Raw genomic sequence first — 27353 nt, 5'->3', positions numbered from 1 at the left:
TTCTTTTGTTTGTTTCTTTTATTTTATAGATGACAAATAAAACTCACAGAGGAGCTGCAGTTTAATGAAACAATTTACATGCCAACATTCAACAAGCCCTACCACAGAGCTATTGCCGGGCTTGGAAACATAAACATGAAAAATACATTCTGATTTTTTTGTGATCAGTCTATACAGCAACATATATGATAGAGGAGAAAGTAATCAAAACCCCAGATAGTTAAAAAGCCATTTGTTAGTTTCCTCATCTGGAAGAGGGAAGCAGTGCTGATACATGGCTCATGGGCTTACGAGGGTTAAGTGCAGTAAAGGCATGTGAAACTCGTGCCGCAGGCACTGGCCTGTGGCAGCGGCAGCGTCTCAGTAAGTCGTCCTGGCGGTGATCAAGATGAATATGATTTTCTTTGACTTCCCTGCAGGAAGGAACCTTCCCTGTTCAGTCAAATTGTTCTTTTGCGGCCACCTAGAGGCCAGCTGAAGCTTTTCTGCAGCTCCACAGGTTTTGCTCACCATTGCTTGACAAAAGCATCCTCCCCCCACCCCCCATCAAAATTAGAGAGTTTGTACTGGTGCTCCAGGCAGGAAGCAGGGAGTGAGGGCAGGTAGAGCCTACACGGACTGTGGGGCAGGGCTGGGGAGAAGGAGGGAGCTGTCTGTGTCCTCACCCAGCTGCAAGCCTTGCCAGTGACTTCAGCCCCACAAAGCTAGGGAGGGTTTCTTGCTGGAAGCACGCCCGCCATGCTGGGGATCTGTTTCCATCTGCTCATTTTACTGCTGAGTTGTAAAGTGCTAAATGTCATTATCTTCCCTTTCCTTAAACACGAAAAAAGTTAACAGCCCGAGGAAAGGAGATATTTCACTTCATTTGGCATCCAGCCACCATCATCCACACAGGGTGCTCCCTAGGGGGCTGATTAGGGATGGGAGAACCCTGTTCTGTTCCGCTTCCAGCTGCTAGCACCACTCTGTGCAGGCTCTGCACTGGGCGCTGGCAGCTGGAAGCCGGATCAGAGCCCTGTCTGGCCCTTGGCGGAGCAGCCAGCCACCTTCTGAACAACTCAAACACTGTAATAGGTGCCAGGACAGAAAGAGGGAATGGGGTCCAGAGGAAAGTAACTCATTCAAGGTTATCACACTTATTAGGGTACATTCTGTGTGGCCCCAGAAGCTGAACTTGAATCAGAAGATAAAAACTACAGAAAAGAGGATTTCAACTCAATAGAAGGACAAACTCAAAGATAGACCAGTGGGAAATGGATGGATTCCTTCGACAGATAGTAAGCTGCCTGTCTGCCAGAGGTATGCAAGTGGTTTAGACCCTTCTTTCAGAATAATCACTGTTGAGAGGAGTCCTGCTTTGGATGGAGAGTCTGGAAGAGGTGATGACCAGGGTTCTTTCCAAGTCTGAAATTCTGGAAAACTGTGACTGAAAAATCTCACCTGCTTCCCTCTAACATGTCTTGCTCCCACTGGCTGAACAGGAGTTTCTAGCTGCCTGATATTGGCTTCTAGATGCAGAGGAAGGCGTGGGCAGACAGCACGAGGTGTGATTTGTCTTCATTACTCTGATTATGGGGTCATTAAAGCTTTTACTCTGCAGTGTTCCCCTAAGGATCTCCTGCTGCTTCAGCTGTGTGACAGACAGTTGTTCTCCCAGCTGCCCAGTGGGCAGGGGTGTTCTGCAGGGCTCCAAACTGTAATTAAATAAAGATCAGCCATCCACTAGCCTCCCTGAACCCGCCCGAGCCACAGTCCTGGGGGACCACGAGGTCTGGCCTCAGCAGTGACTTGCTGGAGAGGGATGGCCAAGGACCAGGTTTGGAGCCCCAGGGACAGCCGTCCTCTCCCCCGCATTGGGCTGAGGAAAGGCCAGACACAGGATGTGAATGACTGGTGTGGAGGGGGCGGGCAGCCGGCTCTGCCAGCTAAAACCCTCCACAGCTTCCCATTAGTCTCCGCAAGTCTCCCCTGCAGCCCACAAGGTCAGGCATAAGCTGATGTGCAAGGTCTAGCCTGCGGCTCCCTGAAGGTAAGGGCAGGTCTATCTGGTTCTCCACTGGAGCCCCAGGGCTTGGCACTATGCTTGGAATTTCACCAGTGCTCGGTAGGTACGAGCTGAGGGAAGGAATGGAAGGGCTGTAGTCCTCTTGGACCTTGGCAAAGGAGGCAGCCCTAAAAGGGCAGAGGACACTGGCCCAGAAGTCTGGAAGTGGGGTTCAAGTTTGAATCTGTCATCAGTTCATTGCTTGATCTTGGTCAAGCCCCTGCTCTCGTCTCAGTTTCCCAATCTGGCCTTCAGTTTCCCAATTGGAGAATTAAAGAAATGGCCTAAGGCTGGAGAGGAGGAGGGGAAAAAAGTCCACGTTTTCTGGTTGAGTTTTGGGCCTCAAGGATCGTTGGGCTGGAGACCTGGCCCCAACCTCAGGCTGGTGGGCCTGGTGATAGAGTCACCTGTGTGCGACTGAGGTAGTGGCCTCATTGCTGTGAGTGCACTCACTTCAATAACCCACACTGAGCCTGTCTCAGTGCCGAGCTCAGTGCAGGGCCCTGGGGCTGAATCGGGTATAGCTCCTGCTGTAAAGAAGCCAGCTGGGTTAGGGGTGGGCTGCAGACATGTTGACACGATTATGACCCAAGGAGAGGGAAGTAATGTAATGCCGTGGGACACGAGGCCTGAGAGCTCTCCATGCGTAAAAGGGAGTGATTAATGTGAACTAGGAGGATTTGGTAAGGCTTTCTGGAGGAGGCATTTTTGAGCCTAGCCCTTGGGATGGAAATCATAGGGAAAAAGCCAGTGTGGAACAGAATAGGATGTACAAAGTCACAGAGGAAAAACAGTTTGGAACAGGGAGACAGTGCACTGGAGGAAGGGACAGTTCAAGTTGGTGATCACAGACCAAACTCTGGACCACAGATGACACGACTCCCAGGAAGAACTGTGTTCCAGGAGGCAGCACAGAACTGGGCTGGTCTGGTCCAAATCCTGGCTCTTCCCATACTTACCTGAGACCTTGGTCAGTGTCTCAGTGTCCTCATCTATAAAACGAGGATGAGAATGCTACTCCCCAAGGCTGTTGAGACAATCACATGTATGAAGCCCCCGGCACATAGGGTATGTCCTGGAAATGGGGTTTCCTATCTCTTTTTGGCTTTTGGTCAATATGCAGATACCCCAAGACTAGTGGGTGTTTATTAGTCATTTATATGAGTCGTGTGCCTGAGGTTGTCAGAAAAGGTTTGCCAGGAGGAGGAAGCAATGGAGGGAGAAATGCATTACCTTGGGGAGAGGTAAAGCAAGAAAGGAAACAAATTGGGAAGCCTGGAGAAGCAGACGAACTTCACCAGCTCCCTAGTTGTGCCAGCAAACCGCCTTGAATTCAGTTTGCCTGAGGAAGCAGGAGAAGAAAGAGGTGATTTCCCATTGTGGGTGGGGAAGGGATGCATGGAGGAGTAGACAGGGCTGTGTGTGCTGTCGGGTCACCTCCTGGACTCTGCAACCTCGGAGGTGAGAGGAAGGTGGGACAGCGTGTCACTGCCCAAAGTGCTGAGCCATGAGGAGCCATGAGGCGGAATTTAGGGACCTTAGGGTAGCTTCATGGTCCAGATCTCACAGGTACCTGGGACACTAACATGAGTGTTAGAGCTTTACCCTCATGGATATCAGTGCCCCATGTGACAGGTGACACATAAGCACTTAATGCTTTGGTGTTCATCAGTGTATTAGAATTTTTCCAAACCTGAAAAATGCTGACAGCAGGACTGAGTGAGGCACAAAGGAGGGGAGGCTTAAGAAGTGTGGAGTGTGACCTTGGGCAAGCCATTTCCGCGCGAGGGTTCAGGCCTCCCATCTGCACAATGAGAGCTTTGGAACATGCGGCCTTTCGGGGCCGCACCTCTCAGCCTGTTCTCCATCTGTCACTGGAGACGTGAGAAGCCACGCAGGGGTGCTAGCCTATCTCTGGTCACTATCTGAGGATCAGAGATACGACAAAAGCAGTGAGTATAACTCTTTAAAGAAAGGAACAAATGCAAAACCTATCACAAACCATTACAGAGGTCTTGCCATCGAAGTTATGTGCAACTAGCTTTCCTGGGGTCTGGCGAGAACTTAACCTGGAATTTTACGTTAAGTAGTTCCTGAAGCAGGGCCACAAAAATCCAGGTTGGCCATTCCAAGATTTGGTGGCAGTCAGAGTCTAAGTCTTTGACAATAAAATCCCACAGTTAAGGCTCTAAGTCTAAGATTCCAAGAGAGTAACATTTCAAGATATTCTTCATTCTGTTGTGGAAGGTTCCAGACTGGGAATAGGTGGCATTCCCTGATGGGGGGGTCTCTAGGTTCCCAGACAGGGAAGTCTATTGATGGGCTTCATGCCTTGCCTGGGAGCCTTGCAGGCCACGCTGAGCACGGACGAGGCCCGCTGGAAGACGGCTAGCCAGGTAGGAAAGAGGCCTGAGCACGCCGGTGTAGACCACTGCCTGGCACCTTACCTGTCCGCTGTGCAGCTTTGCCCTCCGCTCTAGCCATGGCTTTCTGGCCTGAAGGGCCTGTGAGACCCACTGCAGTCAACTTAAGTAAGGGCTTTGTTACAGGGATAGAGTTGCCCATGGGAACCCACAGAGACTGAGGCCTCAGGGATTGCACCGCAAACTAGAAAACCGCCCAAACTGAGACGGCTATCTTATGTATCTCTTAGGAGAATCGTAGCCATCTTATTTTCTCTGTACATTTGCCCAATTCTGTCCTGTAATTGGCAGTTTCCCCAACCAGGCATCCCCACTTCCGCGGGTATGTCAAACTGCCCTATTGTCTCAAGGTCCCCAGTCCAATTCCTGAAAGAGAATCTGATTGGCTCTGATTGACGGGCCCTCAATGGGGCGGGGCCTGGACGGGTACCCTCAGAAGGAGAACGCTCTGCGGCCCCGGGGTGCCCCCATGCCCTCACCTTCCTGTTCCATGGTCTCAAACAGCAGCCGCACCAACGACAGCCGTCCCTGGTCCACCAAGGCCCGGGCCAGTCCCAGCACCTCGTCTGTGTGGCCACGCCACACACGCTGCAGCTCCTGGCGCAGGCGTGCCGCCTGATACTTGTTCTGGGCGCAGCGCAGCCACACATCCACTTCGCGGCCCAGCTCACCATCGCTCAGCTGCGCCTGGCTCCATTGCGCCAGCAGCGCCTCGAGCAGGCAGCCGAAGCCCTCGGTGTGGCTGGAGCCCTCGTCGTCCAGCTCCACCACGCGTTTGAAGCACGCTGCCGCGTTGGCCTCCTCACCCTTGATGCGCAGGCACTTGCCTCGCAGCAGCTGCAGCTCGGGCAGCGTGGTGCCCAGCTCTGACTCACCGGCCTTGGCCAAGAAGACCAGTGCCTGGTTCAGTGCCTCCTCATCCACTGCCAGCAGCTCCTGCATTGCGTCCACGCCCATGTAGTAGTAGACCTGGAATGGGGGGGGGGGCAGGGGTGAGCTTTTCAAGCCTCCCACCCCGCCATGGCTGCTCCCGGAATTCCAGCCTTCCCTCTTTCCACAGTTATTCCCTGCAAAGTTTGGTCCCCCTTCCCCAGGAAAGGAGAGAGCACTCTGATTCCAGTTCCAGCCCTCCCACTCCTGGCCACATAACCATGAGCAAGGCGATTTCTGGGCCTCAGATTTCTCATACGTAAAATATGATCTTATCACCTTTTGGTAATCATTCCCTATGCACAGAAGGCACTTCTGGGTAAAGAATAATAATGGTCCACACTTTCTGAGTGCTTAGAAAGAGCAAGGCCCTGTCCTAAACGATGTACATGCATTCTCTCATTTAATCCTCACCTGTAGGAGGTAGGTACTGTTATCAGGTAGGAAGATGCCTCTTATTCCTCCCTGTGCCCTGAGTTCCCAGACCTGGCCTGACAGGAAGTAAATATGTTCTTAGTAAGCCATTGGCTATGCAAGCCTGGAGACTGCCTTACCTGGCTGATGTCCAGGTAGGTCCTGAGACCCGGGCACACCTTGACCACTTCCTCGAGGTCCGCCTTGGCGCAGGCCAGGTGGTTCCTGTCAGGCATGCCTCCGAGCCCCATCTTGACCCGCTCCAGGTCATGGAGGTAGGCTCTGATGTGGATCTGTCCGCAGAAAGTCAGCTCAGGGAAGATGCTCCAAGCAAGGAGCATCCACCCTAAACGAAGACAATCTTTTCTCAATAGCGGTCCAGGGGGGTTCTGTGGTGTGGCAGAAAACCCTTGAGACTGGGGCCCAGGAGTCCTAGGTTCTAGTCGTGTGCCAAGTTGGGCTAGCTGCTCCCCTCTCTGGGTCTTAGTTTCCCTGTCTGTACGATGAGTGGGTTGGATGAAGTAAGAGCCCTTCATTCACTCAACAAATATGTACTGAATGCCTGCCATTTGCCAGGTCCTGTGCTAGGTCTGCGGGTGCAGTGGTGATAAGGCAGGTGAGGTCCCTGTGCTGGCGGAACTTAACGTTCTAGTAGGAAAAAGATCATGAACAAGTAAACGATACCATTTCAAGTGGTGATAAGCGCTGTGAAAAAATAAGCAGGGTGATGGGATTGAGGTGCCTGGGGAGAGGGTTATTTTAGATAGGATGGCAGTATCGATTTTGTGAAGCAATCCATGTGTCCATGTAAGCAAGCAATTTGGGAAGAATGGCAGGTGGCCCCAAAGTACAGACATCAAATTACAAATGATTCCAGGCCCTTGATTTCATCTCTACTTCCTTCCCGCACCCCCCCCTTGGAGCATTTATAAAATCTAGAGATTCAGGAGGGGTGAGGTAGGGGTGAAGAGGAGGAAATAAGGAAAAGAAGGTCCATTGTTTTTGAAAGTATTAAAGCCTCATAGCCCACAGGGAGGGCTCTGGTCCTAAGAGAGCATCACAAGGTGGGGGGTGGAGGAAAAGAGGTGGGGAGTTGGGGAGCTCTGGTTTTGTTGCCAGTTGACCTTGACTGAATTGCAGCCCCTCCCCCTTATTAGCATGTGAGCTGGGGAAAGTTGCTCGTTTTCCACATGTGAAAAATTAGTACCCTGTTATCTTCCTTGGGAAGTTACCATGATGACTGAGAGGACATGTTCCAGCCAGGACCTAGCATATGGTAGGTGCTGAGTTCACTCATTCATTCAATAAATATTCATCAAGAGCCTGCTGTGTGCCAGGTACTGTTCCAGGAACTGAGGGTATACGAGAGAGCAAAATGACAAAATTCCCTGCCCTCACGGAGCTTATATTTTAGTGGTGGGGAGAGATAAAATATATAATAAATGAGCAAATAGTATGCTGGGGAGTGATAAGCGCTGAGAGGTTGCCCTGGCTGGTGTGGATCAGTTGGATGGAGCGCGGCCCCGTAAAACAGAAAAGTGGTGGGTCTGATTCTGGTTAAGACACATGCCTAGGTTGCGGATTTCGTCCCAGTCGGGGCCTGTATGAGAGGCAAGCGATCAATGTTTCTCTCTCACCCGGGTGTTTCTCTTGCTCTCTCTCTCCCTCCTTTCCCCCCTCTCTAAAATCAATGGTCCTCAGATGAGGTTAAAAAAAGTTGTTTTAAATGTTGAGAAGTTGACATTTTCAGTAAGACAGTGCTAGAAGCTGCCTCTTTATCAAGACTTCCAGGAGGTGAGGTTGGAAGCCAATCGGACCTCTGGAAGAAGAGCATTCTAGGCAGAAGTCCTGAGGGAAGACCCTGCCTCAGGAACAGCATGGAGACCAGTGTGACCGGAAGAGAGGCTGCTGAGCAAGGTGTAGGCAGAGGGACGTAATGAGCCAGGGAGGGCCCTGCGGGTCGCAGCCTCATTGGTCGGGACTGAGGCTTTCCCACAGACAATGAGTTCCCTTCCCTCTGTTCCTTCCACCTCACCATCCCAGCCCCCATCCTGGTGCTAGTTTGGTCGTCTGAGTAGTGTGCGACCTCTGGAGGTACAGGGAGCCAGTGAGCAGGACACACGCTGACGAGGGGGTGAGGATATTTTTAAATCAGTCCATGAATGTGAAAGTGCTGGGTGAAATGCATTGTTACAGAGGTGTTTCATTATTTACTATCATGATTAATATCATTACTGTTGATAGTAACCACATCAACTACAATGAATGAATATCCCGCCCACCACCGGCTGGCAGAATGATTATGTCATTGAGACCGAGAACAAAGGAGCAGATTCGAAGTCATGTCCTGAGGAAGGTAGTAGAGAAGATAGGAGGGGTTCTTTAGCCTGGAGTAAAGCAAGTCAGAGCTCCAGGCCTCTGTCCCCAAGCAGAAGGGCTACGTGGGGGTCCAGAGGGCAGATCTGGGACCGGTGGGGGCAGGCAGAGGGAGATAGCTCTCAACTAAATTTATAACTTGTAGAGCTGAATGACTACATGGTGGACTGCTTCACGAGATAGGAAATCAGTTATAAATACATCTAGTAACAACAACCCTTTGCTTATGAGCTCTTCCTATGCTTGCTCAGTGCTGAGTTTTACAAAGAATCTAATTTAATTCTCACAACAGCTCTCTGAGGTAGGTATGATCATCTGTGTGAGGCTCAGAATTTGGGCCAGACTATATGTCTATAGTCCTGTATTATGTTAGGTGCTGCTGTGGAACCTGAACCAAGACTAGTGTGTCCAGAGCCAGAGCTCTGACTGACTGCTACCTTAGGCTGCCCCTGACATCCCCTACTGACATCCCCTACTGCCCTTCTCAAGCACCGCTCATGCTCCAGGCATGATGCATGCCATGTTACTTCTCTTAGACTAGCTGTCTTCTGATAGCCTTTTTTAAAAAAAGATTTTTATTTATTTATTTATTTAGAGAGGGAAGGGGGGGAGAGAGAGAGAGAGAGAGGGAGAGAGAGAGAGAGAAACACCAATGTGCGGTTGCTGGGGGCCGTGGCCTGCCGCCCAGGCATGCACCCTGACTGGGAATCGAACCTGTGATGCTTTGGTTTGCAGCCCGCGCTCAATCCACTGAGCTACTCCAGCCAGGGCTTCTGACAGCCTTTTAAGACAGGTGTTATTATTCATATCTTCCAGATTTGGAGGTTTGGAGGGGTAAGTGATTTGCCCTCAGCCCCAGAGTCATATGCAGAGAGGTCAGATTTCAACCCAGGTCAGTCTGACTACACTGGGTACTAATCAAGAAGAGGCTGCAGGTCCCAGACCAGGTAGGCCATTGTAGAAGGGACACTGCAGTGGATAGGAGGGTCCTTTATTCTTTCACTCAGCAACGTACAGAACAGAACCCGTGCACTTCCATGGCTCCTAAGCTCCTTTCTGCCATGAAGGCTCCAATATCTTTGGGTTCTGGCAATAGAGTCCTGGCCTGTGGTCCTTGTTCTCTGCTTCCTGATGGCAGGAGGAGATGGACTTAAAGGGTGACTCACCTTGGCCCTCGTGCAATACGCCTGCCAGTTGAGCTCTGGATCCAGGACGTCCAGGGCCATGTTGCAGGTGCCAATGGCCATGTCCTGTTTTCCTAGGAAGTGGAAGATCTTGGCCAGGCGATTCAGAATTGGGGGTTGGTCCTTGGCAATCTCGATGGCCTGGGTACGGGCGGAGGGCGACAACACACAATTAGTCTGCCTGCCAGAAATGGCTAAACAGGGACCTTCAGGAGCCCCATTGCTGGATGAGCCGCCCGCCAGTAAGTCGTCTCTGCATGGAGGCCAGCACTTTGGGGTGCAGCTCATTGGCAAGCAAGTCTCGATAGCTCGACCCCCCTGCCACAGTCTCCACCACGTTCACTCGTCCTGTCCAGTGAATCCCTCCAGGTTCCGGACAAATCCTCTTCCTCAGACACGTCCAGTGTGTCCCCCTCCACCTCCCCAAGGTGAGTGGGAGGAGGGGCCAGAGTCAGCCTCTGCCTCCCTGTACCTAGTGCAGTGTTTCTGTCCAGGCCCCCACACTTGCCCCTGTGTCTGTACTGCTAGCTACCTGGGCTGCGTTCTTTGCTGCCCCTGAGATGGTGAACTCCCACAGGGCAGGGGCCCTGTCTGTCCGTCTCTTTGCCCCAGCACAGACTAGGTTCTCAAGGAAGGGGAAGCAGTGTGTGTGTTTTTTTTTAAGTTGGACACAGCTCTCACAACATGCATGCGCCAGTGTTAATGCTCTGCTCTTTTCTAAGGTCTCTCAAGAAACTGCTCATCACCCACCAGCAAACACGGGGAATGTGCCCTTGCAGGGCTCTGTGCTGACTGCACAGGTGAATGAACATCCCAGGGCCCCTGGCCTCCAGGGGAGACTCAGAACTGTGCTGAGTGTGGAAAATGCCGCATAAACACGGTGCCACACACAAGACTTGAATGGCACTTTACAGTTTACAATGAGCAGTCTTGTCCACTAACTCCTTTGAGTCTCTCCATCATCTAGAAGGTGGATGGATCATATAATTTACAGGCAAGGAGGCTCAGGGATGGGATGGAAGTGACTTGTCTTAGAGTCCCCTGGCCTGGGGCACAGCTGGCTGGAGACCCTGGCTAAACCCCTCCCCTTTCCACGGGGCCACTGCAGGAGGGGAGGGACGTGTGAACCGAGGCCTGAGGGCACACGTGGGACACGGGGAGCAAAGTAGGAGACCAGTCTGGAGACTCAGGTGTGGGCCACGCTGGGTGTGGGGAGGGCCTGATTCTTGGGCAAAGGGGATTGATGACAAGGGAGAACTTTTGTTCCGTCTGGGATGGACAGGAAGGTCTGGAGAGAGGGCATCTCCTGGGTGGGCACGCCGTGGGAGTGGAAGGGGGGATGACACCCAGAGGAGCGGAGGGCTCCCGAAGAGGAGGGTGGGGCAGTGGGCACATACCTTGCCAAAGCAGTCCAGGGGGTCGGTCCCCGAGAACCCACAGTCGTGGATGCCCATGGGCGTGGTGGAGAAGGAGTCCTTCCTCTCCAGCAGCATTCCGAGGTAGCACCAGGCCAGAGCTGGGGGGAAGGGTGGGAGAGGGGTCTCTAGGCGGAGCAGGGAGGAAAGGGGAGGAGAAGCCACGAGGAGTGGGGGGCCAGCCGCACCAAGGGGTCAGCTCCCGGGAAGACAAAGGGCGGGTCAGTGGTGTGAAATCACAGAGGGCCACTTAAGGACCAACCGAGAGAAACGAAGGAGGGGAGAGGAGGCGTGTGAGTGAGCGGGTGAACACGCCACCGCGCTCAACCTGTGTTTACTGTGTCACTTAGGTCACCTCTTGGAAGGTGCACAGCTTCTCTGGCTCCAGCGCTTCACTGGCTCTGAGGTTCTCGTCCCTGTTCTAGCTGTGGGGCCCTGCGAGACAGGACCGAACCCCTGGCCAGCGGGGCCTTCATTCCCAGCCAGAAGGTGGGGGTGAGAGGCTGAGACGGAAGCTCTGTCTCTCGCATGCTAGGTCTTGAGATACCCGTCTGGAAACATGCAGTTGTAGTGATTTGTGATTGATGTATTCACCTGTGCAAGGTGAGTGAGCTCTTGAGATGGACAAGTGAACGTGAGACAGAGGGTGAGGGAGAGAAACAGGGTCCCACACAGGGAGGCAGTGCTGGAAGTGGGGCCAGAGACAGAGGCAGGTGCGGGGAGAGCCAGGCAGAGGCTGCTCTCCCCCTCCCCCAGGGCCCTACCTCGGTGGTGGGGGTCCGGGGACTTGAGGACTTGCCGCAGCAAGGCCAGTGTGCGGTTGAAGGTGGGCAGCCTCTTCTGCTCCTCGCTGCCCAGCTCCAGGAAGATGCCATCTAGCCTGTGGTGAGGAAGGGACACAGCTGATCAGTATCCCCTCCCCCAGCTGTCCCCAGCGTGCTGTGAGCCCTCCCTTTCCCTGGTCAATGGCAGGGAGGGGAACCCGGGGAGCCCTTGCCATGGAGATGGGCTCAGCTGCCTGTCCCCTGGGTTCCAGGCCTCACCTCCCCCCATCCCGTGCCCCCCTTCCCAGCCTGACCTGATGAAAAGTGTTGCCATGGTGAAGTACCAGCCCCTTTTCTCCTCCATGGGGATCTAGGGAAGCAGAGAATGGCCCGTGCTGCTGTTATTGAGGTACTCAGACTATCGTTCATAGATTCGCATACTTTCTCTGAACCCCGAGAAGTCTCCTGGCTCTGCCATTGACTGGCCAGATGACCTTGGACAAGTCACTTCATTTGTCTGACCACAGAGGACATAATGGGTAACGTGTGAGAAGGCCCTACACGGGGAGCCCATCACAAAGCCAGTGTGGGATACACTCCCTCCTGGGGCCCCTCCCCTGGTTCCCCACCTTTGTGCCGCATGCCCCCACCTTGGGGCCCACACTCCACTGGTCACCTTCTCTCCCCCGCTGCCCCTCAGCTCCCACCTTCCTGAGAAAGCTCCTTTGGGTATGCCGAGTGAGTTCAGCTGAAGCCCAGGACCCCCCTGAACTGTCTCCCATTGTTATTCTTGCCAACCTTGCTGTGCATTTAGACTGACTTGGGCACCAGATAAAATATTTATGCTGTTATTTATGGGAGTAGCTGTTCCTGCCTCGGGAAGGAATGTTAATGAAAACCAATAAAACCCCCAGTGCATATCAGCAGCTCCGCCTCAGGCTCCGGCCCCTCCCTCTGCATTCATCTCCTGTGCTTGGTCTCCGGACTCCATTCTGCACTCACCCCGCTCCGCACTATGGCGTCCTCAGATCAGGACCCCCTCATCCCTCCACCCCCACTCCCAGCAGGCAGGGCAAATACATTCAGCCCAGCCAGCATCTCTGGTAATCTGTGGTGTGTGTTGGCTACTCTGGGAATACGGAACCAAGTGGGAGCTGCACCCCGGCCCACAGGGGCTCACGCGTGGCTGGGGAAGCAGACCCAGGCCTAAACAACTGGGCTTGACTGAGAGCCTGCCCATGTCAGGATCCTCATATCAACCACCTCAATCTCACAACACCTATGAGGTGGGCATCATCCCATTTCACAGAGAAACATGTTAAGGCTCAGAGAGGTAAAGTGACTTGCTCAAGTTCACATAGGGTGTGGGTGTCAGAGCTGGGATTCCGACTCGCTTTGTCAGGCTCCTAAGCCCATGCCACCCTCACCACCCCAGGTTGCCAATAACGGCAGTACAAGGCAGGGTTTGGTGCGGGCCCTGAGAGGGATGCAGACAAATACGGCAGGCTGGAGAGGCCATCCCAGCCAGAAGATTCTGAGAAAGTCCCGCAGAGGATGGGCTGTGATGCGGGTCTTGAATAGCAGAGGTGCTTCAGAGGGTGGGTGGGGACAAGGGCATTCCAGATGGAGGGCTCAGCATGGGGATGTGCAGGCAGCCTGTGAGCGGGGAGCATGGTGTGTGTAGATGTGTGCTGGGAGCTCAAGCTTGCAAATGACGCTGCAGCTGTTCTGGGGAGGCCATGGGTGAGCATGGAGGGAGGAAGAGTGGAAGGAGGACTGTGAGTCAGACCCCACTGAGTGAACCCGCCAGACCACCAACAGGAGGCCCCACTAACGGCATTTCTCAGCCACTGTTCCCCAATACCTTCCTGTGTGGCCCAGGCTGGGTAATGGGGATAGGAGAGGGAAGAGGCAGGTCCTGCATTTAGGAGCTCCTGCTCTGGTGGGAAAGTCAGAACTGAAGACACAGAGTAAAGGAACCCCAGGGGCAGGGGAGGAGGCATCCTACACGACCGAGGGGTACCCCCAGGGCTTCCAGAGGAGGACGAGCTGGAGCAGGTTCTCAAGGACAAGTTAGGAGCACCCCAGTGAATATGGCTAGAGAAGGCATTCCAGATAGGGGGAACCTTGTGTGCAAAAGCTCAGAAATGAGTGAGTGAGCATGGCGTGGGGGACTACAGGCTGCCCCAAGTGGCTGGAACCCCATCTGTGAGGGTGGAGGGAGTCAGCAGGGGTACACCAGGAGGAGCACTTAAGTGCCAGGCTTAGAACCTGGAGCTCATCTGCAGGGCAGTAGGGAGCCATAGAAGGGGTTAGAGCTGGGGGGGTCCCAAAATCCAATGTGTCTTTACATTCACATCACTTGGAGAGGAATCTTGTTACCTAGGAGGGAATATGTGTATGGGGCTGTAGTTAGGACAGGGCTGTCTGGAGGGAAGAGCAGCGGGTCCCAAGTGTTAAAAGGCACCCTTGAGAGCTCAGTGAAGAACACTGGCCAGGTGGAAAGTCTCAGGTAGGCTGCTGGGTAACCTTACCTGCTGCACCTACACAGGACCTGGGCTGTGAGAAGGAACTCGGATTCACGGGCAACTACTGTGGGCCAAGCTGGCTGAAGACCTGGACATAATATCGGCACCTGACCATGGGAAGATTGAAGGCAGGTGTGTCTCAGGCTCCCTGGCTACTAGTCAGTGGGATCTCATGACCTCTGGACCTTATGCTCACTTTGAGGCTGGCCAAACTGAGTCATGGTAGGGAGAGACAGGACCCGCTCCCCCTCTCAGACTCCTAACGAGGAGGTGTAGCCACAGGTCAGAGCAGGTATAGTAGATGTGGGGGCTGTAATACGAAGAGCAGAGGCCGGGTGGCCAGCACTGGGCCGGTGAGCTACCCCTCGGGCAGGCAGATGATAAAACCGGCCTCGGGCATTGTGAAGCAGTCCTAGCCTGGAGTACTTGCTCCATTAATGTGTGCCCCCTTTCTCCCTGTTTCAGTTAAAGCTGAATGGAGTTGGGGGTGTCTAGGAGGCTGCATTGTGTACTGTGGCCTGTTTCAGTTCCCTAAGGAGCAACGAGGCCTCAGGCCCTGCAGTCCAGAGGCAGCCGCCTCACTCCACTCTCCACACCCTGCTGTGCTCCTGGGTGAGGGATCCCCTGAGGCCCCAGGCACCTTCCTCACTTCTACAGTTCCCCAGTATTGGAGAGTGACGGAGGTGGTGTCCTCAGGGCTCTCCCTGGTTCACAGCCACTCTCTTGTTTGGTATTCAGGTTGCGAGGAACTAAACTGTGTGCCTAGCCACACAGTACACGACAGAGCTGGGACTTAAACTCATGCCTCCATAGTCCTAGACTCAAGCCTCGTCCACAACCCTCAATTATTTTGATCAATCTTCTTATTATATCTCTGAGGACACTTGAGACCACAGAGATGAAGCAACTTACCAATGGTCACACAGCGGTTAGTATCAAGTCTTAAAATCCAGTGGTTTCTCCATCACTCATATTCTTGAGTAATTCAACAGCCTGGTTATGAGTTTGAACTAAGCAAGCAATACTACCACCTGGTGGCAGTATATCTGAATTGCAGGGACAGCTATTAAGAGATCACTTGCCTTCCCCTTCAACTTGAAGATTGAAACTGATTTTCAGAAGAGTAGCTAGACAAGTGACATCTGTATGACAAATCCCAATCACAGTCCTTTATTAGATTCCCACTTAAGAGTTATATTTGCAGAAGGGCTTATGGGATTGCAGATTCAGAATGGAGTTACTTGTATAAATGGATCTAGTCTGAAGCCTTCCTGTGCCCTAAGGTGTAATCTTCTCTCCCTGAGATGAAGCTGGCGGATGCTGTTCCCTCTGCTGTGCAATTCTGGCCCTAAAATGGGCTGTCTCTTTAAAAATCCTTCTGGTTGTAACTGAAGCAGCAGCTGAAGCTGTTACCAGGGGCAACCTGGCAAGCCACGGTGCGTTAAATTAAATTAAACAGGCCTCTGACTGTTCCCTCCCCTCCTGGAGAAGGGAAGGGCTGTTCTACCTCTCTCCTGGAGAATAAAGTTGCTGTGAAACCTCTTACGCTGCAAGGAATTTGCTTCCAGAATTCATGGCTCCCAGAGGCAAGATGTTTGCAGGCAGCCTGGGAGGGGCTGACAGGATCTCTGTCAGGAGGGGAGTGTTTGCTGAGGGCCTGCCTGGCATGGGCTCCGGGGCAGGACGCCTCCCCCTTTCTCTTGTTCCATTCCCACCAGGGCCCCATGAGCTGGGCTGCTGGGGTCTACACGAGGGGCTGGCTGGTATGTGAGTCAGCCCAGGCTTCAGGCTAGAGGAGTCTCAGATTAAGCTGCTGCCCCGTGGCCAGGGGCTAGGCAAGGACCCAGTGCCAGCACTGAGCCTGATCTGAAACCCTCAGACCCTGGTACTCACTGAAGATGAGTGAGAAGCAGGCCTCGGGCGAGGGCTTCTCAGGACATCTCCCAGCTATGCTGGGGCTCTCGCCATTATCTCCCTCATTTCAGAGACGGGGAAACAAGCCTCAGGGAGGCAGAGGCTTGCCTGTTCCCCCTGGTACTTCAGGCCAGGTCTCTCCGACTTCACGTTCACGTTGTCCCACAACCTCTAGCCTCGGGCGTCGGCACAGGGCTTATCATTTAGAAAGTGCACTCTCTCGGATTCCACTTGATCCTCAGAACACCCTGTGTGCAGTGCAAAGTGGCTTCTCATTCCCCTTTTGGTACAGATGGGAAACTGAGGCGAGGTGATGTCCTTGAAATCACGTGGCTGGCTGGTGTGAAAGTCTGCACTGAAACCTGGAAGTGGTGCTTTTTTATTTTTATTTTTTGCTATGCTAATAACATCAAATTTTATCGAGCACTTGCTACGCACCAGGCACACAGTTTGCAAGTGTTAACACATTCGGCCCTCTCTAGGCTCACCCATGAGGTAGAGACGTTTATTATCCTGATCCTACAGATGAGGCACTGTGGCCCTGAGTGGCACAGCTAGAAGGTAACAGAGCTGGGAACCCAGCAGCTTAGCCTCCAAGTCTCTGCACCCAACTCCCCCAGACCAGCGGTTTTCAGAGTGTGGGCCCGGGACCCGCCGCATCGGCATCACCTGGGCATTTCACAGAAGTGCCGATTCTTGACTCACTGAGTCAGAAACTCGGGGGTGTGGCCCAGCTGCGGGGGTTTTAACAGGACCTCCAGGCTGCGCCCTCCCTTGAGAACCACTGACAGGCTCTCTCTGCACCACACTGCGGGGGGCCGTGCGAGAACAGGCTGGCTGGTGGGTCTTTTTTAAAATGAGCCAGAGGATCAGAGATGGCGATGCTCAGGGAAGCCTGGAGACTCAAGCTGCTACCGCTCCACGGGGGAGCGACAAAGGTGGGCCACTGGGCAGAACCTGCAGACAGACTGGTAGGATTCGGATACACTATTACAGAGCAGGTTTGTGTTAACTCGTGGGCACGAGGATGGGTCTTAGCCATTCTATTTATTTCCAAAGGTGCCCCACTCCTCAAAAGGAAATACTGGGGGCCTGGTTATTTGAGGGGATTTTAATAGAAGATCTTTTAGTGTACCAATGGCTTATGATTCTACGTACATCCAAATAGGCTACACAGAGACCCTGTTGATTCTTAAGGAAAATATTTGCCTTGCAGTTTGAACTTTGCTCCTGATGACTGTAGTAGCCTACCTCTGCAAGTTAGCTCCTGAGAGCTGACTGGTTTTCCCTCAGGAGGTGGAAGGAGGAAGGAGAATAAACATTTCTCGAGCACCGACTGTCCACCAGGCATACCCACTCAGTGCACTGTGGCACTGGATCTGCACAGCAGCCTGAGGTGTAGCGCATCCTCCCCTTTTACAGGCGAGGGAACAGAGGCTAAGAGAAAAGCCATGACCAGCCCAGCCCCTCAGCCCGGGACAGGCAGAAGTGTCAGGATTCCAGTTCAGATCTGCCTCCCTCCAACGCCCCAGTTCTTTCCACCTCACCAAGCTGACCCTGTTCGGGCTGACGCTGCAGAAAGAAAAGTCACAATGTGGCAGGTCTCAGCAGTGTGTTCTTCCTGTACAACCGGAATGTCCTTTGTGACGACACAGAGCAGCCTCCCGGACCTGCGCACCAAGCCCTGGCCCCACCCCACCTGGGTCCTCCCTGCCACCTGGGGGCCTGCGCAGGAAGGCAGGGGCAGGGGTTTCTCCTCCCCCACCCAGCTGCTGCCTCAGTGGGTGTGGGGAGTAAACAGACAGATGGGATTGGAGGGACACCCCTGCCTTTGCCTCCCCCAGGGACCCTGGAAAGTCTGCCGGCCCAGCCGGGGCCCCAGCTTCTGCCTCTGCAAATTGAGGTGACCCACTGGCCTGCCTGTGCCAGGAGTGTTGCTGGGGGTGGCCAGTGTGACCGGGTGGAGGGGATTTGAAAGATGGGTGCTCTGCCACAGAAGTAAGTCACTTAATGCGTCTCGGTCTTGGGCTCCCTGGAGGATTCTGTGTGCATCTTGAGAGCTGACCAGACCAGCTGCAGCTCCCTGTTGTCACCCCCTTTCAGGTCTTGGTCTGTTATGCAAACCCAGGCCCTGTGGGTCACCTGTGCTCTGCACTAGTTCCCCCGACTTGCAGGCCTGCCTGCAGCCACTTCTCTATCCCACTGTCCCTAGAGAAGAGGGGTCCCGTTTAGTCCTGGGCCCACATCCAGCGCTAGCATTGGTGGAGCTGGGTGGGTCCGAGGAAGTGTCCTGCCCTGCACAGTACACCAGTGATGCCGGCGTTTTCTCTGCTCCTCCCATAGGTCCGTACCCTTTGTATAACTTTATCTTTTCTCCTGTGAAAGATGCAGTTGGGCCAGATGACACTAAAGGCTTTGGCCCTAGGGTCCTGTACTTGGCCAGGTAAGCAGGGAGAGAAGCCAGCCACAAACTCAGAAGGTGCTGATTTGCGAATGTGAGTGGCACCGATGCCGTCAGAGCCAAAGCCTCAGGACAGCTGCCCCTCAGCCTGGGCTTTCTGCCCCAGAGACATGGATGTAGTTCCTGCCAGCCATGTAGGGCTGCATGCCCTTGGGCAAGTCACTACAGCTCTCTGAGGCTCAGTTTGCTCACCAGTAGCGTGGCGTTAATACCAGTTCTCCTTCCTCGGCATTTCTGTGGGATCCAGTGCCCTTGTCTGTGAAAGCACATGAGTGTCCACAGTGCCTAGCTCACGGGCCAGCAGTCACTATCTCCTTTTCCGGTGGGACCACATCAGAGCACTCAGGGTTGTGCAGTGTGTGTGTGTGTGTTTGCAGGAGGAGCACCCTGCCCATGAGCTCAAAAGTTGGAGATCAACTCTTAAGTCCTCAAAACACTGTCCTCCACATTCTCTAAGCTGTGGTTCCCACTCGGTGGTTGTGTTTATGCATTTTCTTCTGCCAGGAGGCTCATCCTTCCCCCCCGCTTCTCTGTTTCTCAGAGTCCTCCCTGTCCCTGAAACCCCCTGCCCACCCCCTTAGTCTGGCCCTCATTTGACAGAGGAGGACACAGAGGCCCGGAGAGGGGAGATGACTTGCTGTCCCATGGTCAGGGCAAGGACCCATATCCTGGCCCCTCCAGGGACCTCCAAGTGGGGGTCTCCTCCAGTGTCACTGTTCTTTTCCCAAGGTGGGTTCTGGGTCAGGATGAGGGTGGCCACAGGATGGGCAGGAGGGAGCAGAGAGGGGGACAGGGCTCGCTGAAAAGAGGAGTCTACGGCTCTTGTGTGTCCTTGGTCCTGGCAGCCCCATGGGATGAGGACAAGAAGCCTGTGTCCCTTGGTGCTTGCTATCCTTGGGGCCAGGCCTTTTCTCTGCACCCCCAGTCACACCTGCTATACCCATCGGGCTGGTACCACTGACCCCATTTCACAGAGGCAGACACGGTGCTCAGGGAGGTTAAGCCTCTGGCCGGGGCAACCCAGAGCAGGGCCAGCGGTGTGGGGATGCCCCTGCAGCCTCCCACACCGACAGTCTGGCTGAGGTCACACTGCATCTGCTCTGTACAGAGCATCAGAGCTGCCCATGTCTTGGGGCGGCTCTGGTGTTGAGGGAAGTAGGGGAGAGTGGAAAAGAAAGGTTGGGGGGGGGCCACGGGCGAAGGGTGTGTCTGGGCTGGGGACCTGTGGATTCCTGGCTGTGCCCTTGGCCTTCCTGCTTGGTCCCCACCCCGTGGCTGTGGTGATTGGAATGTCCACACCTTTGTAAGGCTGGCCTGCCAGCACGGCCTTCTTCCCCACCTGCCCCTGCTGCCAGGTGAAATCTGGGTCACCTTGCGCAGGTCACTTCCCTCTCTGAGCCCCATGTGTCCTGGGTGCAATGGGGACCACAGTACTCAGCTGGCAGCGTGTCTGTGAGGTCTGGATAAAAATCGAATGCACGAAGGAACGTGAAACTCCGAGCACAGGCTGGGATAGAGGGCGCCCTCTGCAGCTGGGCCTCCTCACCCCCCAGGGCCCGCCCCAACTGGGGGCAGGGGAGGGAACCTGCACACCTGCCTGTGGCAGGGCAGACGTCAAACCATGGGAAAAGGGGGAGACACACAAATAACGAGTGAGCTTGGGACGGGGTGTTACTTTTTCTGTTTTCTTTTTTTACCCTCAGCCGAGGACATACTTATTGATTTTAGAGAGAGGGGAAGGGAGGGCAAAAGAGAGGGAGAGACACATTGATATGAGAGAGAAACATCAATCGCTTGCCTTTCATACATACCTGGCCAGGGACTGTACCCGCAATCCAGGTACGTGCCCTGACCAGGAATTGAACCCGTGACCTTTCAGTTTATGGGATGACACTCCAAACAACTGAGCTACAGCGGCCAGGGCAGGAATGTAACTTTTTAAAGAAACATGAGTTTGAGTTGCCTTATTTACAAAAAAATAAGAGAGGTTCGGAATTTTAAGGCTTAAAATTCAGTTATTCAACTAAATTGAACAGTAGTCGCAAACTCCTTCTGGGTGTTCAGCTCTATGCTAGACACTAGTTGCTGGGGAAGGCAGAGGGGAGGCCCGGGACAGAGCGCCGACCCTTGGGGGGCAAATCCCTCGGAGAGGAGCCAGAGGCTGGGGATGGCTCTGCTGAGAAGCAACCGCAGAGCGCTGTGGGGCCAGGAGTGCGCAGGGAGAAGGGCTGGGCCCCTGAGGTGACCTGCGTCCTGCCGGGAGCCTCCCGTGTTCTCTCGCTTCACCCTCACAGCGACCCTGTGAGACAGCTGTTAAAATTCCTGTTTGCAGATAAGCAAGCCCAGGCTTAGCGAAGTGAAATGACTTGCCTGTAGCCACCTGGTGACGGAGGCGGAATTTTAACCAGGTCTGTCTAATTCCAAAATGCTCTCAATACCCACTCACGCTTGTGATTTGCCACAAGCTTCCCTCTGTGACCATGTGTGTGTGTGTGTGTGTGTGTGTGTGTGTGTGTAGGGGGCGGAGGGAGGGAAGAATGACAGGTGAAAGCAACCTGCCTGATCACACTTTTGCAACGAGAAAGAGGAAAGGAGGGTGTGAAGAGCTGGGAAAGGAAGCCATAAACACTCATCTGCTCCACACAAACACTCTGCTTGCTTTTGGATTATGGGCCAGATTATTAGCTTTTGTCATGTTTTCTCTTGTAATTTTAGTTAGCAGAGGAGCAGCTGTTCATGGGTTCTTTAGAGGCTCTTTAGCCTTTGAACTCCAGGGACTCCTCCCTGCCTGGGACTGTCCCAGCCCCTTAGGATGGAACATCTCGGAGCTGCAGCACAGGTTCCCCTGACCACCAGCGGCTCAGCCCAGCTCTGCTCCTGTGGGGGGTGGCCCTCTCTGTTGGTGGGGGTCCCACAGCTACTGCTCTGCTGTCCCACTGCCTCCTCCCTGGCCCCGACTCTGACTTCATCTCTGCCCTCATCCTTCCAGACCCCTTATGACACATGGAAAACTGTTTACAAACAGCACCTGGGGTCCCGCTGCCCACCGCCACCCTCTAGGCAAAATTCCCAAGGCAAAGGTTTGGTGATAAAGGAAAGGGGTCTTTACTCAAAAGCTTCACAGTTTTGGAATAACAGCTTTCCACTGGCATTAGTCACTTAAACCTACCAATTAAGGCTAAACCCTTTAACACCTGAGTTCTAGCATTCTCCCTGTTTTCAATGATCTTATTTCTATAGGGTTAGTTTACTAACCAAAACAACCTAAGATACAAAAGCTACACAATTTTAGAATGGCAGGCTTCTGCCTCACAACTCATCCCCTCTAGAGCCCCCAAAGAAGAATTACCCTGCTCCCCTCTGCCAGGCCAGCCTGATCCTAGTCTGCGCCCAGAGTCCCTTCCCATCCCAAACACCGTCCAAGCTGGAAACACAGGCAGCTACGTGCAATCACCCAGGCTTCCTCCAGGGAGAAGAGCCTGAGCTAGCGCCAGCCCGGCTGAGAGTCTGAGAGCGCCTCCTTTATTGCAAATCTTCTGGCCCATAATTCCATGCATTCTGGAGGCATTCAGCCTCTCAGCCAATCCCGTCCCAGACTGTTTACCATTGCCTCCCCCTATGGCCCCTCCCTACTTCTCCCCAGTGGTCTGATCAGATCTCTGTGTATCAAAACCACCTCTCTCTCAACACTTCTTCCACCCCAGATTTCCAGGAGGTGGTTTGTGAGGGGTCTGCCCTCACCACCCGCCAGCCATCTGCACTACAGTCATCATACCCCTACTTCTCTGACCTCTCCAGAGAGAGCAAAGGCTTTGAAGTCAGGCGGAGGGGAGTGGAGTGGATTTAATTGCTACTTACTGTGACCCTGAGCAAGTTACTCAGCCTGGCTGTGCCTCAGTTCCCACATCTGTAAGATGGGGTCAGAGGGTTCTTGTGAGGCCTGTCAAAGATAGAGTCTGGAAGGCACCCACAGAGGACATGAATATTGCTGATTAAGCTGTAAGTTGTACGAAGGAAGGCTTCAAGGGGGAGGTGACATTGAGCTGGGTTCTTATGGGTGGAACCTGCTTTCTAGGCAGAGGGAACGGTAGCTGCCCAGGGAGGGATGACGCAGCACAGGGTGTTTGGAGAAGGATAAGCGTGGCCGGGAAGTAGGCTCAAGGCAAGTGAGAGGACTGCGGCTAAAGAGGAGAGGAGGGCGGGAACCACCAGCGGTTGTTCAGGGCCACGCTGCGCTCTTCCCCGTGAAGCTTCTGGCTGCCTTTTTTTCAGGCCTCACCCCTGCGCACCAGGGCAGCTGCACCAAAGCTCTGAGGCTCTGCAGGCCCCCACGGGCCCACTGCTGGGAGTGAGTGCCCTCACACCCTTCCTGCCAGTCCGCTCCGGCCTCACCCAGAAGCCTCCCTCAGTTACTTGAGCAGAAAGGAAGTGTTCTTCTCTGAAATTCAGTCACTGCCACTCTGTCCCCAGGACCTGGACTCTCCAGGTCACTGCGGACTCCAACATGGTCCCTGATATCCTTGAAGCACATGCCCCTTGTCAGCCTCTGGGGGCCTGTTTTGGTTCAGAAAGTACGGTCTTTCAGTAGCGTACTCAGACATGACTGTCCCACAGCACAGGCCATGTAATGAGTGCCTGTGACCTCAGCCTGTCGTAGACACATCTCTGACTTGTCCCTTTGGCTCCTGCTCCCAGAGGGGGTGCTCAGGCAAGACTAGTGATGAAGGAACAAATGTTATCTCCTCCCTTTGTCCATGAGCTTCTTAGGGCCTGGCATACAGCAGGGGCTCAATAAATGTTAAGATGCTGAGTATATGCCTCACAGACATGCCCAGAATCGACCAGCTTATGCACGGTTTCACCTCCCGCTTCAGTCAGATAATCAGTGAACTGAGATCACTACTGTTTACCGTTCATGCAGCAGACACTGAGACCAGAGACGAAAGTGACTTGTCCAGAGCCACACAGCACAGTAATGAGACTTGAGGGCTCGAACCCAGCCTCCTTCCTCTAACTATAATGAAATCATCATCATCCTGATGCTGCTATTTCTTGAGCACTTACTCCGCGCCAGCTACTTTAGAAGCACCGCTTCTTCTAATCCTCAGATGACAAAATTGAGCTCCAAATCTCCAGCTTTCTCCTGGGATTTGCTGGGGGCGGGAGGAGTGACTACAGCCTCTCTGTCCAGACCTGGGGAGCAGCAGCTGGGCAGGCCTGAGGACTCAGCACACAGCCTGGGGGCCACCTCCCACCTGACACAGTCGGCTGTCTCCCTGGGGCACTGGGCAGCGGCCTGCTCGACACTCCCTCCTCTGGGAGGTACCTCTCTAGGTAGGTGACCCCTGCCGGGGACTGAGTAGCCAGCCTCCAGTCCATTCCTATGCCCGACCTCTGCCTCCCTGCTCACCTCCAGGAAGCCTTTTCCCAGGAGACCTCTTGGGGAGAGCAGGGAGGGACTGTGGAGACCATGGAGTCCCCTCTCTTCCCCCACTTCATCGTTGGGGAAACCACAGCCCAGACAGCAGAAGACCTCCCAGCGGTCCTCCTGGCTCCTAGACCAGGGCTCTTTAGGCCCCACGCTGCTGCCAAGACCACGCTCAGTGCAAACAAAGCTGGCTGGGCCTTCCCACCGAGGGCAGCTAGCATTTAGGGCCTCAGGCTCCGGCTTTAAAACAGGAGACCTGTTGGTTCCACTCCCTGGCCATAGCGACACCCGGTGTGGGGTGGAGGTGAGTCTCCCAGGCCGGGAGAGAAGGGGTGTCTGTGGTCCTGCGGTCTCTGTACAGGCTCTGTTCCAGTTGCTTTCCACATATCAACTCGCAGTTACAACACCAACCAGATGAGAATGTCCTCATTTTACAGGTGAGGAAGCCAAGGACAGGAGTACCATCAGTAACCCCGTTTTACAGAGAGGGAAATAGAAGCTCAGTGATGCTAAGGACTGACTGGAGGTGAGGGAGCACGGGGGAGGTGGGGTTTGGACCTGGACCCCCTGACCAGAGTCTACCGTCTTCACCTGCACCCCACACTGCTCCTACTAAGTCCATACCCTCCACCCTGCACCCTGTGGGGTCTGGACCCCACATTTCCTCTCTGAAGCCAAGAGATTTTGTGGAAGAGGCTCCAAGGAGGTGCGCAGAGGCTTTGCTAGGGGAGCCCGGTGTGAAGGCATGCTATTATTTGAATATCACAGATCTAAACCATTGTGAAATGCCATTGTTGTCAGTTCGACTCTGCCTCTGCTGAGCCTTCCCAGAAAACTCATGGTGTGTCTCTGAAGGGAGGGTCCCTCCTCTGCAGGGAGGAGGACAGTGCCCTCTATTCACCTGTCACCCAACGCAAGCTGCCTTTGAGACGACCCCGGTGATCCCGACCTCCTGACACCTGTGACCTGTGCAGCCCCCTCCCTTTGAGTGAGGCTAAACCTGTGGGCTTGCTTCCACTGAACAGAGGGCAGCAAAAATGATGGGATGTCCTCATGGCAAGGATTTGAGGGAGGCCTCTGGCCACAGCCAGAGAGGACTGAATCCTGTCACCTGCCGAGCGAGCGAGCCCAGAAGGAGAGCAAGCGAGCCTTCAGATGAGGCCGCCGCTCAGAGGCACCCGGCTAAGCCACGCCTGGATTCTTGACCCATAAAAACCCTGAGATAATAAATGCTTATTGCTTTAAGCTGCTAAGTTTTGGAGGGTATTTGTTATGCAGCAATAGGCGATTAATACACCTAGTATTTGTCTATTTAGTGCCAGGCACTATGCTGCCCCCACGTTCATTCAAGATACATTTTTAGTGAGTGCCATGGTGTAGCAGGCGCCATTCCAGGGGTTGAGTTTAGAGCGGAAGCCACACAGGTGTCCTCGCTCTCAAAGATCTTGAGGTTGAGTTGGGGAGACAGATGTAAATGCACAGTGTGAGCAGTGCTGTGGGGGCCGGGGGGGCATGTGACACAGCCTGGAGAAGTCTGTGGAGGGATGTCCAGGACTGTGAGAGCCTTCCAGGCAAAGGTGAGCAGAAGGGGGCACCTCAGAAAGAGGCCGAGAGAGTGGCAAGGGGACCTGGCTCAGGGCGAGCGAGGGGGAGTTGAGCACGGGAAAAGTCTGGCTGGAGGGGGACATGGCAGAGGGAGGGCAGAGACTGCGCAGGGCCTCAAATGCCCGCCGCAGACTCATCTGCCAGGCAGTGGGGAGTCCCTGGGGGTAGTAAGCAGCTGAGGGACGTGGCCAGCAAGACTCAACACTGACAGCAGGGCGGAGGACCAGGCAGAAGGGTCAAACCAGAGGGCAGGAACCCAGGAGGATGATGGTGACGGCACTGGTCCTGGCAGGGAATGACGGAGGCTGGAGAGGAGGGGGAAGACCTCAGAGATGAGGAGGCAGAATGGATAGGATGTGAGGTCTGAATGGGTGGGGAGAGGGGGCGAGGAGCCCAAATTTCTGGTGGGATGTCTGGCTGAGCCTTTGCTTAGGTGGGTGTGCACAGCCACATGGACAGGTACTTGCTGGGAGGGGTACAGTGAGAGGCACGAGTTGGCCAAGTTGAGTTTGTGGTGTTGCCAGAAGAAACATCTACACAGGCTGCCCCACTAGGAAGAGGGTCCACCCCTAATCCAGCAGAGAAAAGCTACAGACTTGGTCTGGGACCCAAGGGCGATGCTGGATAGAAGAGGCACATCCGGAAGTTCCCCCGGAAGCCAAAGGGCCAGGGTTTGGGAGGTCTTGGGGGCGTGGGGCATCCCTGTAGACGTTAGGGCCACGACCTCAGCCCTCCCAGCCTAGGGTAGGGTCACCCACCTGCTGCCCGTAGCTCAGCGCCTTGTCGTAGAACGCGATGCCCGCCTCCAGCACCCGTGCGTGCTCCTCTGGGCTGGCGCAGCCCACGTCGAAGCCATGTGCATAGCCCTGCTCCGCCAGGCAGCGCGCGGCTCGGAGCTGGGGGTCCCCGTCGGCCTTGGGGTCACCCGCCAGGCCCATGAGGCTGGCCAGCTTCCCAGCACAAGCCTCTTCCTCTTCCTCCTTCCCTAGTCGCCCGTACACGTGTGTCAGATTGGCCCAGGCGTTGAGGTTGCCCGGGTCCTCACGGGCCACCTCGAGGAAGCGCTCTCGGGCTTCGTCCACCTCCTCCAGGTAGAAGGCAAAGGTGCCCAGGAGGTGGCGCACGGCCGCGCGCTGCGGGGCAGCAGCCAGCTCGAGCTCCTGCTGCAGGCCATCCCTTTGCAGCTTCAGGTCTCGGGCGCGGAGAGAGGCCGGCGAGCGTGGCTCAAAGTTCAGCTGCATCTCTAGGTGGAAGTGGCCCGGGAGGTAGTCCAGGTCGTCGATGAGGGCGTCCAGGTCCTCGGCCACGGCCTCGGAGTCCGCCATGTCTGCCCCACTGCCCCCCGGACCTGGCCCTTGACCCGGAGGCTGCGGAGGGCGGTGGATGAGGCGCCCACCCGAGCGAGCCAGGGGCGCGAGGCGAAGGTCAGCGCTCGGCGGCCCAGGGCGCGGCCACCTCCGGGTCCCCGGGCGCCTCCCGCCGGTGGGTGGGTCCCTGTGGGTGTTTCCGCTTTCGCTGCTCTGCGGCTCTTAGACGCCTGCATTGCACGACCAGGTGTGCCCGACAAACAGGTGCATTGCCAAATGCAGACGCACAAACCCCGGCGCATGGCAAAAGGCATATCTTCATTCTCTGCTGAAGAAACTGAGGCTCAGGAGGAAAAAGGACTTGCCGAGGTCACAGCACTGAGACGTGCTCAGCCAGGCCCTCCTCGGTGGGCACTGCGCCACCCGCCCTGAGTGAGCTCCCTGACTGGGAGGGTCAGGAGTGGCCCTTCCAGCTGCGTGCGTCAGTCCCCCTCACTCCTGCTGCTGTCCCATCCTCACCATAGTGCCCCAATGTCCTTCTTCTTCGGAACACAGCCTGC

The 27353-nt window shown here is 54.7% G+C and overlaps 1 protein-coding gene across 1 annotated transcript; it reads right to left on the bottom strand.

The window, feature by feature from the left end:
- Positions 1-26958, bottom strand: TTC22 (tetratricopeptide repeat domain 22). Its single transcript, XM_045857675.1, has 7 exons — positions 26245-26958; positions 11865-11920; positions 11551-11666; positions 10769-10887; positions 9354-9512; positions 5952-6104; positions 1-5436 (listed from the first exon to the last, which is right to left on the bottom strand). Exons 1-7 carry the CDS (start codon positions 26809-26811, stop codon positions 4900-4902), a joined length of 1707 nt encoding a protein of 568 aa, XP_045713631.1. The 5' UTR covers positions 26812-26958; the 3' UTR covers positions 1-4899.
- Positions 26959-27353: the final 395 nt, after the last annotated feature.

The sequence above is a fragment of the Phyllostomus hastatus genome, unplaced genomic scaffold, assembly GCF_019186645.2.
Source record: "Phyllostomus hastatus isolate PE091 unplaced genomic scaffold, TTU_PhHast_1.1 phas_contig_147, whole genome shotgun sequence".
Taxonomy (NCBI): Eukaryota; Metazoa; Chordata; class Mammalia; order Chiroptera; family Phyllostomidae; genus Phyllostomus; species Phyllostomus hastatus.
Note: the sequence above shows the minus strand (reverse complement) of the source record. Positions and strands in the feature narration are given on the sequence as shown.